We start from the raw sequence: 19,379 nt of genomic DNA, 5'->3' as shown, positions 1-19,379 counted from the left end.
TTGTAACAATGGAAAAAAGCACTTCAAGATAAAATTTCTGTGGGCACAAAAGTTTGTCTTAACTATAATACCCTGTGAAAGAAGAGCATGGACTCCATGAAAATCAATTACTTATGTAAACAAGCAAATATTTTCATTTGTCCAGCTCCATTGTTAGCTCAAGTGTCCTTAACATGAAGGAAGTAAACCCATTTAATACCTGTGCAGTCTGCCTGACTGCCTGGCTCACAGAATGCCCATGTCCTGGTGGAGCTGTGCTCTGTGACTCAGCATTCTGGAATATGACAAATGTGATTTTGAGCCCATGCAAATCCCTGGCTGGCCGGGCACGGCCGGAAGGGCGGCAGGCGAAACCCGCCCGTGTGCCGGGAGATCCCGCGGCTCTGTCCCTGCCCTGGTGGGAAAGGGGTGGCGTTGGTGTGCAGGGACAGCTACATGAGACTGAAGCAGATAATTAGGGAAATTTTACTGAGGGCAAGGAAAGCACTCAAAGGTGAGAGAGAAACAAAGGAGACAGGAAGAGCTGAGGGGTGAAAACAGGAGATGCTGAACTGTGGCTGTGCAGTCATGGAAAACGTTGTGGATTGAGTAGTGAACACTGTCCATCTGAGTTTCCATAACTCAGAAAACCCATATTCAGACAGGGCATGGTGAAAACTTTTTGGTTTTTCTCTTTTCCCCTCTACATTGATGGAGAAAGAGGAAGTGAAATGAAACACGTGTAAAGCAGGTCACTTTGGATGGCGTATTTTAGTTTTTTAAATCCATAGAATCCCAGAATGGGTTGAATTGGATGGGACCTTAAAGCCCATCCCACCTCACTGCCATGGGCAGGGACACCTTGCACTGGAGTTAATGGTGAGCTTTTGAAATTTGTAACCTGTCCTAGATTTTTAAAGGAATGTGGATGTTGCTCCTCTCAGTGTTGCAATGTTTAAGTGATTTATTTACCATTATCTGTTTTTCAGAAGTACTTGATGTATTTGTACAGATTTTTATCAAGACTTAAGGTGAACATAAGTCACTTGAGAAAATGCAGCTTAGTCATCTAAACTAGCAAGGGCTGGATTTGTAAAGGCATTCAGAGTCAATACATTTCTCATTGTGTTTTCAGGGGCCTTCATCGGAGCTCCTTCTGAAAAACTAAAAAAAAAGATTTTTCATTCTGAAATATGGACATTTAGGCCTTTTGATCTTCTTAGAAACTGGACCCTAAGCGGAAAATTGCCCTAATTTCTGCTAACATTTAATTTGCATGAAAAACATTTATTTTGGTGTAAGAAGAGATCTAGACTTATGAGCTTCCTGTGTGTATCTGTGCATTTATTATTTTTTTTACTAAGAGGGAGATTGTTTATTTCAGTAGTGGCAAATTTCTTCCAAGTGTGTGACCATGGCCAAATATTAATAACTGTGTATAACTGTAATCCTCAGTGTGTTGTTTTGGGTGAGGCATGGGGAAAGAAGATACTGCTTTTCTGTTTTGCCAGCCCTCTGTGTTTTCACATGCCTTTCAGAGGATCCCAGTCTTAAACCAGACTTAATTTCCTTGGCAGTACAACAGCTGGAATGATGGATGTTGCTGCTTAAGTCAGTAAAAAGCAATTTTTGTGGAGGCATTAGTAAAACTGTTATGAACTTGTAATAGAAACAGTGGTGATATCTGTGCTGCTGTGAAGAGAGCAAACTGGGAAATGGTGGCTTGGCTTGGCTTTGCTTTGATGGTAGGCATAAGAATTTAGGCATATGGGAGATGCAAGCAAATTACTTTACAGAGTGCTTGTTGTCAGAGAGTACCATGTAGTATCCCCCTTTTCCAGCCAGAGCTGTGGGACATCAGAATTGCACATGAACTTCACCTATCAGCTGAGAACTAAACCCAGCAGACCCATGTCCCATCCTTGTCACTTAATTTTAACTCCTCTTCACTGTTAAATGCTCAGTGATCTCTGATTTGTGGTCTCCAGTGAGGACAAGCTCTTTCTTGACAGCTGAGAAAAAGGAGGAGGGTGGTGTGTTTGTACTTTGGGCTGTTTCTTTTAATTACAAGGTTGATTATGACAAAGGAAATGCTTCAGACTGTATGAAGAAACTGAGGCCAGTTGTGAAACCAACTTCATCAATCTGACATACTTGGGAGATAATATAATGGGAGATAATAAAGCAGCTTTGGACAATTTCAAACAGCAAACTGGAAATAGGGGGCAGCGGGAGCCCATGGATTCTGGGGAGTCACAGCTTGTGGAAGTGCTTGAGGCAGGGTAAATGACAGAGCTGGGGTGACTTCACACAGTTGTGTTCCCAGCCCTTCCCAGATACTCACAAAAATCCCCATTTAACCCTCTGTGGAGGAAAACTCTGGACTTCTTTTTGCCCTGTGACAGAGGCAGAAATTTGTTCAGGGAGAAGTCTCATCCTCCTTCCTGTTCATCCATCTTGGAAGCTGCAGTGGAGAAGGTGGTGGATGTCACTCAGTCACTGGGATGTCTTCATGTCAGCCCATGGAAGGCTGTGAAATAGATGTTGCTCCTTAGGAACTCTGGGTTCCCCCAGCTGAACCTTCTCTGCTGCATCTGATGCTTCCAAGGTGAGCAGCATCCCACTGGGAGTGTTGGGAAGAGTCTGAATTCCCCTTTTCCCATGGGTGCTGAACCACTTGCAGTGCCATGACAGTTTCAGTGCACCACAGCTGGCTTTGCCACAGTTTCCTCCTTGCCTGCTCATTTGGTCTTGGATCCAGATAACCCCTGTGGCTGCCAGGGGAAAATCCCAGAGCCAGGCAGACAGTCCTGGCCGGATCCTGCAGCAGCTGGCACGGCGTTGGGGTGATTCCAGCCAGATAGAGCTGATAAACTCAGTGTCAGGCATGGCTGCAGTGGTGTCATCTATGGCCACCTGTATGACAGTGTGGGTGTTTTCCAACCCTGTATGGCTGTGGGTGTTTTCTCCTGGAGCCTTTGCCACAGGGATGGGGCTGTGCCTTGGCACACCTCAGGCTGCTGCAGGAGTTGTGTTGCTGTCACAGGAGGTGCTTTTTATTGACTCCTGACTCAAATGCCACTTAAGCACTCACAAGTCACTTTGCTGCCTTTAGAAGATTAGTTTTGGCTTCCCTTTTTTTTTTTTTTTTTGAGAAAATGCCATGTAACCTATAAGATGTTAACTTTTTTCTTTATTCGTCGTTTGGCTCAGGTCTCTGGGTGTGAGCTATAGACACAAAATAAGGAGGTTTGGCTGAAACAGCCATTTCTGGAAAAAAAAAATAGGAAGTATCCAGATGAAAGCACCAGGCAGAGCCTGGATAAGCATGTCCTATAGCAAGGGTATTGTCTGTGATTTTAAATTTATTTCAGTGAATTTCCTGATGGTGGCCTTCTCCCTGGTTGTTTTGGTCCCAGTGATTGAGTTTATTTTAATGTACTTCAGAAGGTCAGTGGGTGGTTAGGAAAAAGTAGAAGATACACAATTTTTGTGAGACCTGATCCTGCCTTTACTACCTCACATTTCTTTCCAATCTCTGTGTCCCTGTAAAGGCAGTATTGGCTGCCCTGCAGTCTGCACTGGTTATTCTCAGTGGGTTGGTCAAACTCAGGGCTATGTAGATAAAGCAACCCTATAGCCAAGTTAGGGACCTCTTTTATTAAGGCTTTTGCTTTTTGTTTCTTAATTTCGCATATTTTCCTACTTCCCTGGTTTGCTGAGGACACACCTGCTCCTAGGCAGGCAGCCCCTGCTGTGTGTTTGGGCTTTGCAGGAAACAAGAACCTCCAGAAAGTGCAGGAAAGGTGCTGGTGGCTGTTTTAACAGCTTGCTTTGCACCTTCCTTACATTGTCTTGAGGCTGCTTTCACACTGAATATTGATGTGTACTAGAAAGTACAGCACTCTTACCCCTTGTGTGTGCACTGTGCATTTATCTGCTCCAGAATACAGACTTTGAAGTAATTCCTCTCATTCTTTTTAGCAGGAGAAAGCAATTACCAAGACAAGCTGTAAAATAGCCCATTTTTATTTTTCCCTTGCCGTTCTCAGTGGTTGCTGCCTGACTAAATGCCTCGGAGCAGGTTCTGTGGTGAGAGGGAGTGTTGTTGGTTGAGATTAGTAGGTGTGGCTGCAGGAAAATCCAGCAGCCCCAGTGCAGGTACCTCTTGGTAAAGCTCCAGGGTGCAGTTCAGCTTTAGGATGCTCTATCCAGTATGAGTTTCCCTTTTGTTTTGACTGGGTGATTTCTCTCTCTCTGTTTTTGGACAAAATGAAAGCTTATTTTGAGAGATGGTGTGTTTCTTGGTTCTGGATCTTAATCACCTCTCACTCTCTGACTTTCAGGTGGAGCACCAGTACTCACACATATTCACTGTGACAGTAAGGAAAGCCACAAATGTCACCAAAGGAGCCATTGGTGACATGCGTGAGTATCTCTCTTTCTGTTTTGCTTTTCTTCTGTGAGCCTGGGCAGGGAGGGGGAGCTGGTGACTCCTTGTGCATTAAATGGTTGTCAGTGGGCTGGTTGGTGGAGTTCTGTCTGTCTGTCTGTCTGTCTAAAGCCAGGGCTGTGTCCCCGTGTCAGTGCTCACTCTCACTCAGTGAGCAGCTGTGCCTCCTTCTTCCCATTGATCCAGGAGGCCTGAGTGAGCTGTAAACGATTTGCCTACAAGCCAGCAACACCTACAATTAGCTTTTTGGCTCGGTCAGAAGTGCTGTGTGAGTGCAGTGAAACTGGAAATTGCTGCCACCTCACAGGGCTGTGGTTTGGTGGGGGATAAAAAGAGCCTCAGCTCTGCTGAGTCAGTGCAGAAAGCAGAAAAAATGTAAGTCCATTAAAAAAAAAAACCCACCCAAATGGGCCAGCAGATCTTGTGGTGGGGAGATGGATGACAAGAGCACCTCTTCCTCTTTCTGGGAGGCTGCTGAGCCTCTGGACTTCACAGCTGAACAGGAAACCACTAGGAAGAACAACTCTGCTCTTCTCTTAAGGAGGGAAGAGGGAGAGAATATTGGCTGAATCTGCAAAAAGAATATTCCTCCTTCCTTATGTCTGTCTGCTTTGCTGCCAGGCCACCTCTCCCCTTTCCCAGTGCTTGCAGGTTGGGGCAGGGAGGATGAGCATGACCTCTGTCTCCTGCTCTCCCATCAAGCTGATTGAACATCCAAGTGTTTCCCAACTCCTGGAAACTACTTTTGGGTCAAAGTACAGCAGCTGCTCTGACCCACCCATCCTGCTCTTTGCTTCAGGGGGTTTTCATAATTGAAATCTGCTGTTGATGCTAAAATTGCAGGAGGGTTACTTGAGAGGGGGGTGTTCAACAGCCACAAGTACAAGGGAAGAGAGGGGAGCCCTGGCAAAGGGGAAGAGAGGAATTGGGAATCTGTCATCCCCTGTGAGGTGAGGGGAAGGAGCACACAGGGAAGATGCAGTGGTGTGTGGATACAGATATATATAATTTCATACATATGGTGGTGTTGAGATAAGAAGACCTCAGGAAAGGAGCTGGAAGAGTGGAACAAGGGAACAAGGAGCCCATGAGTTTGTGTGTGTAAGAGGATGAGTTAAATGGAAAGACACAGGTTTTACACAGGTCTTGGATGCAGGTGTCTGTCATGAGGCAGTGTGGGCAACATGGGCAGGGAAAAAAAGCCATGGCAACTTTGTGCACTAGATCAAATATGGTCCTATAGTATCAATTTCAAATATTATTCTTCAATATAATTGTATTTTTTTCTAGAAAAAAAAATCCTCTTATCTTAGCAAGTCATCAAAATCATGAAGCTGTTCAGGAAGAACATTTTATTTTGATAAAGCTTGCCACAGTGGTGCTGTAGGGCCACTGAAACCTGCTTGGCTTCTTGTCTGAGACAACTGCCAGGGCTCAGTAGCCTGAGGCACCCCCAGGCTGAGGCATCTCTGGGTGAGCTTCAAGGACCCAGGGCTGGTCCTTGGGGTCCTGGCAGATCCCCCAAAATTAGAAACAACAGATTGTTGCTTCTTTTTTTTTTATTTTGGGAAAATTAAAAATATTTTTATTCCCTGTCATGGGAGCCTGGCAGCTATTTGATGAAATGAATGATTGTGTTAATTACTGTGGGGAGGTGCTTGAAGCTGTGAGTGGGGAAGGGCCTTCACAGTTGATTGTGCCAACATACACACATATATATATTTTTATATTTATTTATTTATTTGTTTATTTGCTTGTTTGTTTTATTTGATTTGCCAAAAATTAAACTTGTTGAGGGAATTGCTGAACTTTTCCATCAGGTTTTTTGTCTCAAGGACAGGAAGGTGGCTGTGACAGACCATGTGTGAGCCCCCTTTGGGGTGGGTGCCTGAATTTCACTTCCCTCATGGACACTCCCAAGCTGTTGACCCTTCTGAGGAGTTCCCCTTAATTTTTTCAGGTTATGAACCAGAGGTGCTCTGGGAACAATTTTACATTGTGGTGTGATGGAGGCCTGGGGCAACATGAGGGATTTTGTTTGTTTTGCTGTTCTTTTTCCATATCAGCATTTCCAAGACATTCTGGAACAGCTCTGAGAGATCTGAACCAATCTAAGTTTATGAAATATGCTGAAGTGCTTTTGTGATATTTTTCATCTGGAGGCCCTGAACTCTACCTGTGCTTAAGGATTTCTAGCTGCCAGGTCTGGTGTGTGTGGAGTCCCCCACAATGGGTGGCATGGAGGCACTGACTCCTCTGGCATGGCCATCCACACCTCTGTCTCCTCAAGCCCAGGCTGGGCAGATAACCAGTATTTCTAGAAAGTTTTCCAAGATTGCTTGAGCTCTTCATGAATGGGCAGTGCAAATGGTTGTGTCATCCTCAGGCCATTTTGTCATTCCATGAATCCATGTGTGGGAGTGATAGATGAGATTTCCTGTAAGAAAAGGAAAGGAGTTCCTGTAAGAACTCCTCACCCAGCATGGTGGGAAGGGGGCAAAAGAGGTTTGAGGGCAGAGCCCTTATTTCCCAGCAGTTCATTCAAGTCCCTTCTTATTTCAGGTGTCTGCCCATTTACTGTTGCCTCTGTAGAAGTCCTTCCTTTATTGGTGTCACTTGCTTCAGTTTTAGTGTCCCCTGGGAGTGGGTGACTCCCACACCCTGGACACCTCCTGTCAGCGTGCAGGTGATGCGGCTGTAGCTGTACAAAGGTTTAAATCCTGCTTTGGAGGCTGCTGCTCTGGGAGGTGTGCTCAGCTCCTGAGCAGGCTGGGAGGTTTATGAGCTGAGTAAGTGCAGCAGGTGGGTGCTGGGTGACCTTGGCTGGCTGCTGTCACTCCCTCTGTCAACAGCACAAGGGAGAGAACATGACAGAAGGGTCACGTGAGGACAGGGACAGCTCTCACCTCTCACCACACAGGCAAACAGGCTCACTTGGAGAAAATGACTGTAATTTATTGCCAGTTAATTGTAGCAGGACAGTCAGGAATAAAGGAAAACCCACCTCCTGCACACCTTTCCTTCTTTCCTGCTGCATCCCTCTACCAGCTGTCATTGGGATTGGGGTCAGCCAACAGACCCTGCTGAATTCAGAAACACAGGTCAATGAAAAAGAAGACAAAAAAAAATACATTAGGAAGGAATTGCTCTCTGTGAGGGTGGGCACGCCCTGGCACAGGGTGCCCAGAGCAGCTGTGGCTGCCCCTGGATCCCTGGAAGTGCCCAAGGCCAGGCTGGATGGGGCTTGGAGCAACCTGGGACAGGGGAAGGTGTCTCTGCCCATGGCAGGGAGAGCTTTACAGCACCTTTCAACCCAAACCATTCTAGGATTCTATGCCCCTGCTGCCCCAAACCTGCTACATAAAGCTATTACAAGGTGAAAAATCAGAAAATCTGCATGGCTTTGGTGAGGATTTCATTATCTGAATTGCTTAGCTTGCTGCTGATTGCAGACCTTGTAAAATCACTTCTCTGACTGGACCTCTTGAAAAAGACTTTGCCTCTGTCCCAGTGAGTTCTTATGTAGTAGATGTGTAGTTTTGAGTCCACTCAGATGCCACCCAAACTCTAGACCCTTTTCTCACTTCCATGACAGTACAATAACTGGTAGGGAAAATCCCAGAGTCCAGAGCTGCAGCATTGTGGAAGAGAAATGCTTGCAAACTGGGTCTCCTTTCCATAGCATCTCTCTCCTTCTGGACTTTCAAGGATCTTGGTGGAAAACTGTGTCATAGGAAGCATTGTAAAATTTGTCTTCTATCTTTAAATGTGTATTTAAGTGTAATGGCTTTCACAACAAACGGTGATATCTACAGAGGGAACCAGTTGTGTGACTCTGCTCTTAACGATCACTCATCTTGCTTAATCCTGTTTGGGATTTGCAGCTTTTCCTTGCTTCATCTTCTTTTGATGCTGTAGTAATGAGCAGTGTCATTCCAGTGTGGGGGTACCAGTCCTTGGTTTTTCTGGGTCTGGATTGAAGGCACTTGAGACAGTAATTCGTGTTCAGACTCAGGTGTTTATTATTTCTTATCAGTAAAAGAGTCTCACTACTGTGAGTTGGGCACAAAATGGCCAACTATCTCTTGTTACAAGGTCTTTTAAGACTAAACTATCCAATTAAGAACTGACACCTGGATTATTTTCCCTTTTAACCCAATAACTGATCCCAAAGAGCTGCAATGGGGACTTTTCTGCCCAATTAAAAAATGCCACCCAAACCCATGGAGAAGAAGGAAGAAGAATCATGAAGAAGAAACCCAGGGTGACACCCTGTGCCCTCCATCTTGCTTCCATCCACAATATACTAAAAATCCCCAAAACCTGAATTTCTCACCAAGTGATACACTTGCACTACTCTCTATAATCTATTTCACACTTTTGTGGATTCTAGTTTATTTTGAAGTCTAGGATACTTTCTCCATGAGTGAGTGTCAAAGTCAATGCTCCCTTGGGGGTCAGGGTACCTCAGAGCAGACAGAGAAATATTCCCAGTGCCCTGGATTTCCACATTCCAGGTATTTTTAGGAAAAAATTTCCTTCTTAAAAATGTTTAAAGTTTGCTAGCTTGCAGCACTGACACTCAGCTTCTCTCCCAGTTGCTGCCCACCAGTTGGAATCAAGGATTCATCTCCACTGCAGTTTAGCTGCTCAGATAAACAAGTGCTGGGAGCAGTGCAGTCACCAGAGCTCAGCTCTGGTTGCAAAACTTTCCCAGACAGAGCTGGGAAGCAGCTCCTGGATGGCTCTGGGCATGGTCAGCCCACGTCACTGCAGCCAGCTGTGGACATCTCCCCAAGGTCAGGAGATGCCCTTCCTCATGGCTTCCTGCATCTCCAAAGGAAACTGGGATGGGAACACACCTTCACCTGTCTGGTCTTGGGATCTGGGAATGAGGAAGGGATGTCCAGCATGCCCTGTTTGTCCCTCACACCCCTGTCCCCTGGGGCTGTTCCCCATGAGCCAGAGCTCCTGGGGTTGAAGCTGGCTTGGTTGAACCCAAGTCATGGCAGTCCAGGCAGGTGTGAGCAGGGTTTTAAACCTGGCCTAGCTGAAAGGAAGGAACTGGAGATTTGCCTGCTTGTATTATGGTTTGTGTTACAGCAGCTCATCCAGGACTCATCCAGCTGTTCTCTGGACTGCAGCTGGCCAGTGCTGCACCCTGAATTAGCTACAGTGCACTTACCTGGTGCAGTGCCATCAGATAAGGCTCTTCCTGCAAGGCCCTGGAGCAGCTCCTGGTTTTTGCAAGGGGAAAACAAGCTAAACTGCTCCCCTTTTCCAGCCTAACAGCCTGGGAAAAGTAGGTCAGAGTTGGCCAATCCTCCACATCCTACAAGCTGCATGTGCAAGTCTTGATGTGGCTGAAATATGGATCCACAAAAGATGGATTAAAAACAAATCTTAAATGAACAGTGCTGCTAACAACTGCTCAAGATGTCTACTGCAGATCTCAGTCGAACACAACCAGATGCTAGATTTCAGTTTCCTTGGCACACCCACATCCTTTCCCTTTTGTGTGGATATCCAGTGCTGGGAGGTGGAAGTAATGTTAGAAATGGGCTCTTGGGTTCCACAGTGAAACTGATCCAGATAATGTTGCTCTTCCCAGCTTCAGAAATATAATTTTGATGAGAAATTTTGTCTGTGAGTGCTTGTCACGGAGCTACTGAGGGAGCACCTGTTTCTGTGAGACGTTGGTGAAAACTCACTCCCATCCTAGAGGAAGCTCTCCCATGACTCTGTTACGTTGTGATGGTGACATGGAGCAGTGCTGGCTCAGGCCTGGGATCCATCTTGTGTGGCTGGAGAGCCCCCTGTCCCTGCTGCAGGCCCTGCCAGGCTGTGACCAGCCCCAGAGCTTGGCTGGGAGCTGCTCCTATCCTGTAGGCACACAGTGTGTGGTGGTTGGGAGTGGGGCTGGCCCAGCCTCATCCCCAGTGGGTGCAGCTGTGAGCAGCAGGTGAGCAGCACTGACAGCAATGAGCCATGGAGTGCCCAGGGGCACTGAGCAACCACCAAAGGGAGCAGAGGGCACACAGGGGCAGGGTATCAACAGGAGGGGATAAAAGGCTGGGCTACAGAACAAGAAGAGTGGATGCTTGCAGCCTTCTGAAGAGGTAAGGTGTTACTCTGGATATCATGGCCATCTCAGCTGTGACATTGTCCCATGTGCTGTCCTGCTCCAGGCAGAACTTCCTGGTGGGGCTTCCCTCCAGGACCAGTGGACATCACTGTTCCTCCAGTTTGGGCCTCTCCATTTAGCAGGAAGCTCCCATTTGTCCCCTGTGATAATTTGACTTTTTCTTGCTTTTGATTCTTTTCCCTCCCATCCCCTGTCCCAGAGTGCTTTGAAGTTGTGTTAGGGTTGGGCTAATGCCTGATCCAAGGGAGAATTGGGAAGAACATCAGTCATAGTGAGGTGTAAAGGAAGAATATGAACAGGGTAAGAGTGTGATGCTTCCCACTGATCTCTTCTCTCCTTGGCTGCCTTCAGTGAGACTCCCTGAACTGGCTCTGCCTTTGGGGTCATCAGCTGTCTCTGAGTTTCTCTTGCAGAAAATTCACTGGTTTTCCTTTAATCCACATAGGTCTTCTCATCCACAGCTCTTTGGGTAAGGAGTTCTGCAGGCTGCTGCCTGAAGGAGACTTTTAATTCATTTTGAAAATGTTATTTTAAAAGCATGAGCTGAAAAATCTGAACTGTATCAGTTTGGGGCCTGTGTAGATAACCTAGAGAAGGCAGTGTTTCTTTTCCTCTTGGCCCTTCTACAAATGTGTTTTGACCAAAAGCTGAGTTGTTTGGGGATTTTTTGCCCTTCCAAGGCTGGATCAGTGGAAGCAGTGGTGTCCTGCACCAGTGAACTGGGTGATAGTGCAGTGCCTGTGCTGGGAGCTGGTTCTTCCCTCCACTGAAGTAATGCCAGAGATGAAAAGCACTGTCATAAAAGGCACAAATAATTCTTAATGAAGGTGTTACCTAATCCCAGGATTTCTCATAGCATAGCTGCTGCTTCAGAGCTGCCTTACTTCCCTTGGAGTCACCTTCCGCTCACGGAATCTGGCACTGCATCAGCCCTTGGCAAAATCCCCCAAGCCACCAGCCCTGGCATTCCCTCTGGTGCCTTAAACACAAGCAGCAGGGAGTACTCCTGGGGTTTTTAGGTTGCTGTGGCCTTCTGGCAGGTCTCCTGGCATCTGCATTATTGCTAGCCTATGGATTTGTTTGGAGCATTTCAGTATCTGTTCCATGGCTGGAGGGACAGTTATTGATTAGTACAGTTTTTAAGAATTCCCTTTTTAAAAACTGAAAAAATCCCATGAAGCTGGGAAAACCCATGATTTTAAAATTCATTACTTTTTCTCCTGACCATGGCAGAGACACCAGCTCATCTTTCTGTGCCACTGTGAGGCCTCATAAAATTCACAATTTGAATAGAAATTCTGTAGATACTTAGCTTCCTTCCCCTTTGAGGAGAGAGAGGTCATCCAGCAATTCCCATTATTAGCTTGACCTCAGCCAGGCTGCTCAGCTGCATGTGCTAAACAAGTTGTAGTGTGGTGCAGCAATCCCAAAAAATGGTGGGAAATACACAGTGATGGTAATTTGGGACCTAGTAAGTTTTTATCAATGGGATTGTACTTAATGATAGATAAATTAAAGGTTATTACCACTTTTTATTTTGAGATAGACACATATCTATCTCAGTATTATATTTGAACAGGCTTTCTAGAGTTTCTTTATGGTAATTGTGCTGTTGAAGTTATTGAAATTGGAATGACTGAAATATAAATCATATATCTGAAATAATAATCATATTACTATAGAGGCCTGATGACAGCCATCTCATCAATCTTAATAACACAAGATCAAATGGTTTGCAGTCATTGCAGAAAATTTTACAGGTTTCCCTAATAGCCAGATTGCTTAAAGCATTACTCATTTTTCACTGTGAAAACGTTTGACCCTAATTATTGTCCACTGTGTGTTTCACTTGGTGATTCACAATGCAATTTAAAGGGAGAATCCTATAGCCATGACTTAAATAAAGGAGATAAATCAGCTGAGGAAAAGTCAGTGAATCCTTACTTTCTACCTCTCAGCCATTCCCGAGGCAGCAGTTTAAAGCCAGCAGCAGGGATGCTGACTCTCCTCTTGGTTTTGGATGTGTGTCTTCAGCCCCTGGAGCTTTGAGTGGGGGGCTGTAAATCTGGATTATCACCAACATTTTGTTAATTAGCCAAGACTTCATCTGCCTCCAAGATGCTAATTGAAGGGACCCTCATTGGCATCAGTGCTGAAAGCCTTAATTGTGTCTTTTAGAGTGCAGGTGGGGTTTGAGATACTCGCGCTTAATTGTTGGTTCAGCCTGCCTTGTTTCTGAGAAATGGTGATGGAGCAGCAGGCTTGCATAAGGAGCAGCCTTAGGGCTGAGCTGCACAGAAACTCTGCTTTCCTCAGAAATGTCCTGGGAACAAGTGCAATTCCCCCACGTGGCTGCTGCTGAGGCAGCTGCTGCAACAAAGGACCTGTTCCCCAGCAGTGCTGCCCCTACACCGAATCCTTAAGGCTGGAAAAGACCTTTAGGTCACCAGGTCTAGATAGAGATAATTCTCAGACATAGGTAATTCTCTTGTCATGACTGAATGGCAGCTTTTGACCCATACACCATAATGATTCTTCCTTTTAAAAACAAGATATAGATGGCAGCCTTCCAGTGCCTCAAGGGGCTCCAGGAGAGATGGAGAGGGACTTGGGACAAGGGATGGGGAGGGAGAGGACACAGGGAATGGCTTCCACTGCCAGAGGGCAGGGTTAGATGGCATACTGGGGAGAAATCCTTCTCTGTGAGGGTGGCACACGGTGCCCAGAGGAGCTGTGGCTGCCCCTGGATCCCTGGAAGTGCCTAGACCAGGTTGGATGGGGCTTGGAGCAGCCTGGGCTGGTGGAAGGGGTGGCACTGGATGGGCTTTAGGGTCCCTCCTAACCCAAACCATTTGGGGGTTCTGTGATAACAGTGCTGATCAAGCTATTTTTAATTATGTTTTCAGCTTAGTTTTTTTAATGTTACCTGGCAAATCAATTAGCAGAAGCCCAGGCAGGAATGCTGAGAGTGCACACTGGCTGTTTAATGTATATTTGATAACCTCAGTGTTTTGAAATACATTAAGTGAACACTTCTGTGTTATTTGCCAGGTTGCTAGTAGTTTTTGGTCCCCATCCAAGGATCCAAGGAGTGAGATTTTGATTAATATAATATATCTTAAAGAAGTATTTAGTATTATTTATAGCAGTATCTTAATCAGAGTAAGCAGTCTTCCCATGTATTTTCATCTAAAGAAGGAAGTTAAAAAAGAATAGATTTTCATTTTCTTAACTGAAATAGCTCCAAATAAACTTTCAAACATGAAAGGGCAGGAGATTAAATCTTTGCCTTGGGTTAAAAAGCTAATAAAGAGATGGAGTGAGGTGACTTGGCAGTACTGAACTACCAAGGCTGATTTTTCCAAGTTCAGTTGATCCATGCCTTGGGTTTCGTTTCTGTTTCAACACTTCCTGGGGTTTGCCTGATAGAAAGGTAGTGATGGATCTGCATGTCAGAGGTCTGGGGTTTCCACGTGCTTTGGGGTTTTAAATATGGATAGGAAACCATTTGCTGTTTGTGTTGATAAGAAAAATTGGATTTTTGTAAGCGTTGGGACTGAGCACAGCATGATCTGAATGGAGAGGGAGGCACTGATCTTTTGCCCAGAGCTCTGCTCAGCCATCAGGATTTTATCTAAAATCCAGGTTTTTGTAGGCAGCTTCAGTCTCCTGGCAGGGCAAGCCTGGGTGTTTATTGCCAAAGTCATGCTGGATAGCAAGACTTAGCAAGACCTTGTCACTTCATGGATTTTTAGTTTCAGACAGCCTTGTTTCTCTTGATTCTTTTCTTTGTGGCAGAGCTTTGTGTAGTAGTTGGAAGGAATGGAAAAGTTGGCAAGTTGGAACATCTGCCCGTGAGGAAAGACTTGGGGCTTGATCCCCCAGTTCCCCTGCCCAAAATGAGGAGACAAGATCAGGCATAATGCCTCAGCAGCTAATAAAGGTTGCTATTTAAAGCCTTTCCACACTGATCCTCAGCTTTAAATAGCTGCTTCTTTATTACTCAAGGGGCACTGAGACCACCTCAATGTAGCAATTAGCTGAGCCCCACAGGTATGGAGCACAGTGGAAAACTCCTTGAAAAGTTGGATTAGGATAACACTGAATAGGATTTGCCTGGGGACACATTCAGAACCTCCTGAGTAGTTTCCAAAAGCCTTTTTTTTTGTTGTTTGGTCAGGGTTTTTCCCCCAAAAGACATTTGATTTGATTTGAAATTACCCAACTTCTTTGTTTTCCTCTTTTCCTTCTTCTCCTAGCAGGAGGGAGAAGTGACTCTGGTCCTCAGGAATCTCATGGATAAGGTGTTACTGAACTCCCAGAGTTTCTAAAATTTGCCTTTATTGAAAAAAAGTAGCTTTAGACTGAAAATGTGTACAAGGAGAAATCTTTGGACTTGCTTCTCCTCGTGATAAGATTTAATCTGGGCACTGCCCAGGCTCCCCAGGGCATGGGCACAGCCCCAAGGCTGCCAGAGCTCCAGGAGCATTTGGACAATGCTCCCAGGGATGCACAGGGTGGGATTGTTGGGGTGTCTGGGCAGGGCCTGGAGTTGCACTGATGATCCTTGTGGGTCCCTTCCAGCTCAGGATATTCTGTGATTCCGTGTTTCAGTGTTGGAAAGATGTGGGTGTTTTACCACAGCAGAGCAGGAAGCTTTTCCTGATCCACCATAACCACAGAAATAACTTCCCCTGCTCTCCTGGGAAGCATCTGAGCCCTGGCCACATTTGACACAAAAAAATCCCCTCATTGTATGGAAAACCCCTGCTTTAACTTGTTAGAAAGTTCATTTTTATGGCTGCGTTCTGTGCTCTGGGGAATGGCTATTTTTAGACACATCCGATGGGATTTGCCAATGTTTTCTTTTCTCCCCCAGTAATTCCTATCAGCTGCAGTTGCCATATCTCTGTTTCCAGTCAGGGTTCTGCTGTGTAAATGAGGTGTCCTCATCCTGTGGTGACTCCCCAGGGCTGTGGTGGTGGCAGTGTGTCAGAACTGAGTGCTCCTTATGCTGTGTGCAGCATTGCAGTGCTGGGACAGATTTCCTCCATCACTCCCAAACCAGCAAAGGTGAAAGAGGATCCAAAACCCACAGCAAACTGCTTGTTTTCATTATTTTGTGACACGAGCCAAAGCCATTAAAGGCTAGAAAGAGAGGAAGAAGTAAAAGCTTTTAAAAACACCACTCTCTGGCAGATGTTTGCATATTCCCAATGAACTTGACTCAGTCCCTGTGCCCTTCTGTTTGCTCCTCTCCTTTGGCTTTGCCCCTCTCCTCCTAAAACCCTAATGTTTCTTTTGGGGAGATTGTTGGTATTGTTTGTGACCGTGTTCACAGGGGTCCGAGGATGAGGGAAGAGATGAGGATCTGACTCCATGTTTCAGAAGGCTTGATTTATTATTTTATGATATATATTATATTAAAACTATACTAAAAGAATAGAAGAAAGGATTTCATCAGAAGGCTGGCTAAGAATAGAAAAAGGAAGAATGATAACAAAGGCTTGTGTCTTGGACAGAGAGTCTGAGCCAGCTGGGCTGTGATTGGCCATTAATTAGAAACAACTCTATGAGACCAATCACAGATGCACCTGTTGGATTCTACAGCAGCAGATAACCATTGTTTTTACATTTTATTCTTGAGACCTCTCAGCTTCTCAGGAGAAAAAATCCTAAGGAAAGGATTTTTCAGAAAATATCATAGCTACAATTGTTCTATCATTTTTGTCATTGCATTTATGTAGCTTAAAGAGTTGCATATCTTTCTGTCCTTTCCCATGAGTGGTACACAGAATTGTATCATTTTTTCCAGCCCAAGCTGGAGTTTTCCCTTGCCTGACCTGTGTTGTGCTCCACAGTTGACACTCCCGATCCCTACGTGGAGCTGTTCATCCCCACTGCCCCCGACTGCAGGAAGAGAACCAAGCACTTCAACAATGACATCAACCCTGTGTGGGATGAGACCTTTGAGTTCATTCTGGACCCCAATCTGGAGAATGTCCTGGAGGTAAATCCCATGGCTGGGCTGGGCAGGTGAAGGGTAAAACAACAGTGGCTTACACATGTGTGGCATTTGATGTCTCAAGATCACCCCTTTGTTTAAAATGTTAAACCTGGGTTTAGCTGTGGTGCTAAGCAAGCAGTGTTGGATAAATTGAGTTATTCAAGGAGTAGCCTGAAGAGTCATTACAAGATATGCCTGTGAGTCATCCCTTGGACAGCTTCTGAGGGATAGTAGCTTCTTGTTCCTCACATTAGCTGCAGAGTACTCCCTGCTTCCTACCCTGATTCAGCCCTTACAGATAGGGAATAGGTGGGGCTTAAGTCAAGTCTCTGCCCATGGAGACAAAGCCAAAGGCTGGTTCTGCTGTGTCCTCCTTGCCTGGAGCCCACCCAGGGCTCTTCTGCACACTCCAGCCTTGTTGGCCAAGCCACTGTTCAGTCTCGTGTGTTAAACTTCTCCAGGCTGCACACAAGAGCTGAATGTTAGGTGTGTTTTCTGAGTGGGCATGGCAAGGATTTAAGGGTAGCTCTGGTCCTTTGTGAGCTCTGTTCTTTGTGGAGGATGGCCCTGCCACCTGCTCTCTTCTGACCCAGGCTTATGGAGTTCAGTCTAAATTGGCCAGCTGGGACAGAGGCTGCAGCCTGTGAAGGTTTTCCTTGAGCCTGTGACCATCAGATCTTGGGTCTGAAAGGGAATTGTGCTTCCTTCAAGTTCCCTGTGTTCCTGGGTGTTGTAGAACCACGGGTTACTGCACCTGGGGAAGGCTCAACAGTTTGAGCATTTCACCCATGGTCTGGATCATGAAGTGCATCCTGCACTAGAGACAAAAGACATTAGGGAATTCACAATGATTTATTTCCTGGGCATCAGTTCCTGCCTGTTCCTCTGTGCCATTGCTGGGTCTCCTGGAGCAGAGCCTGGGCCCTGCTCTGAGCTCCCTTTCTCTTAGGCAGCTTCCCTAGGAGTGTTTGAATTTGTTGAGGACGAAATTTGGTTCAAGGGTTTTGAAAGGGATAAAATTACTACAGTCACAAACACAGCAAGATGGATTATAGGTAGAAATGTGTCTTTACAATAACTAAAGGCTGTTGCTGGTTCTGAGATAGGCAATTATCAGGGAATTTTATTACACTACAAAGAGTAGATTATAACATTTAATAATGGTTAATTGTGGACCTGGTGGAGTAGGAAAGAGCCTTTGGATTCTACAATGGAGTGCAGTGTCAGAAATATGTAAAGTCACCTCCCCACCCAAATACTCTGTGAATTCTGAAGCTCAGACTCCACAATCCTTGTGACTCCTTGGAATGTTTCAATCTGCATCTTTAACTCTATCCCAAGGGTAGTTTGCCCTCTGAAGTGTAAGCAGCTCTTCAAAATCCCACTGAGAAGTTTTTGCTTTTGGTTTTAAGAGACAGCACTCAGAGATTGCAGGAATGGGCATAAAGTTCTGCAAGGAAACAGAGAAATATAAATAGCATTAAAATAATGAGCTCTGTCCTAAAATAAAGAGAATTCATCATTTCAAAGGGTTGCTTGTGGCACAGGATGAAGAAAATTCTTTATAGCTGAGAAGAGGCCGATCCCAGATGTAGCAACTAATTATCCAAGTGATTGTATCTTGATTCCTTTTGTTTTCTACAAAAGATACAGTCCAAGCCACAAACATGTGATATTTTAGAAGATATAATGCCACAAAGTGGAAAAAGAACCTGTAAATCAAATTAGTCTGGAGATCTCATTTAATAAAAACCATGTAAATGAGAATTTGAAATTCTTTCTATGTATCTTGAGGACTTGGAAAGCAGCCACTGGGGAAAAAAGTCTGCTAAACATAGATCCACATAGATTAGAACAAAAGCATGGAATGGTGTTCTGCCATATCCACATCCTTCTTTGGATATTATCACATTTTTGAAAGGTCTCTGCTCCAGCATGGAGGGTATGAGAAGAGACTTGAAGGTCTGGCTGGATACAGAGAGCAGCTTTGTGTAAATTGGAATGCTGCACACTTTGCCAGATCACTGCTGTTACAATCTTGGTCTGTAGAGTCAGGGCTGGGGTATGTGGATTCCATCTTCTCTGAAAAGTTTCTGGATGTTTTTTATAATTAGAACTATACGAGTTTCTCCATAGGGAAATTTTACTGACTGGAAATTTGAAGGTACTGTGCTTTGCTTCTACTATGTGTAAAATTTGAAGGTATTGGAAAGATGGTGAGATTTGCTGCCAGAAAGGTGCTGAGATTAAAATCCTGTTGTGAGTAATCCTGGTGTACTCCTGCAGTTCAGTTCCTTGAAGTGCCACCTCCACTTATCCTGTTTTAAAAGAAATGTCAGCTGGCACTGGGCATTGACTGGGTTGGGTCAGGCCCATTCTTCTTCCATATAATTTTTTTAATAGGCTTGATGGAATTAAAAAGGGATTTCTTGCAGTGGAATTGAATATCCAGATATCTCTTCCAGGTTACTCTCATGGATGCCAACTATGTTATGGATGAGACTCTTGGCACATCCACGTTTCCCATCTCTTCTCTGAAACTGGGGGAGAAGAAGGAGGTCCAGCTAACTTTCAATAATGTAAGTTGGACATTCATGACTTTGCCCTGGTCAGAAGTTTTCTGAGCATTCACTGTTGCCCATGGATAAACACAGAGCCTAAAGACACTTTTAAGCCTTAATTATCTATCTTCTTACAGCCCTGCTGAGAGGAGAATTAAGCAAAGCAGTGCCACTGAATGTTTTGGTGTCTCTACTGGCAGAATCCTCTTTGAAAGTCTAGTTTGGGACTTCCTC

The 19,379-nt window shown here is 45.2% G+C and overlaps 1 protein-coding gene across 1 annotated transcript in view; it reads left to right on the top strand.

Annotated features, from left to right (window-relative positions):
• PLA2G4A (phospholipase A2 group IVA) overlaps positions 1-19,379 on the top strand; it is a 68,442-nt gene that overhangs the window by 18,259 nt on the left and 30,804 nt on the right. Inside the window, exons 4-6 of the mRNA XM_071435939.1 lie at positions 4,326-4,407; positions 16,439-16,587; positions 19,050-19,163. Coding sequence (XP_071292040.1) covers positions 4,326-4,407; positions 16,439-16,587; positions 19,050-19,163 — 345 coding nt within the window. The remainder of the gene's footprint in view (positions 1-4,325; positions 4,408-16,438; positions 16,588-19,049; positions 19,164-19,379) is intronic.

Source organism: Agelaius tricolor, unplaced genomic scaffold (assembly GCF_023055355.1).
Source record: "Agelaius tricolor isolate 1412-34295 unplaced genomic scaffold, bAgeTri1.0.p SCAF_11, whole genome shotgun sequence".
Taxonomy (NCBI): domain Eukaryota; kingdom Metazoa; phylum Chordata; class Aves; order Passeriformes; family Icteridae; genus Agelaius; species Agelaius tricolor.
The sequence above is the reverse complement of the archived record's forward strand: the minus strand, read 5'-3'. Positions and strand labels throughout refer to the sequence as shown.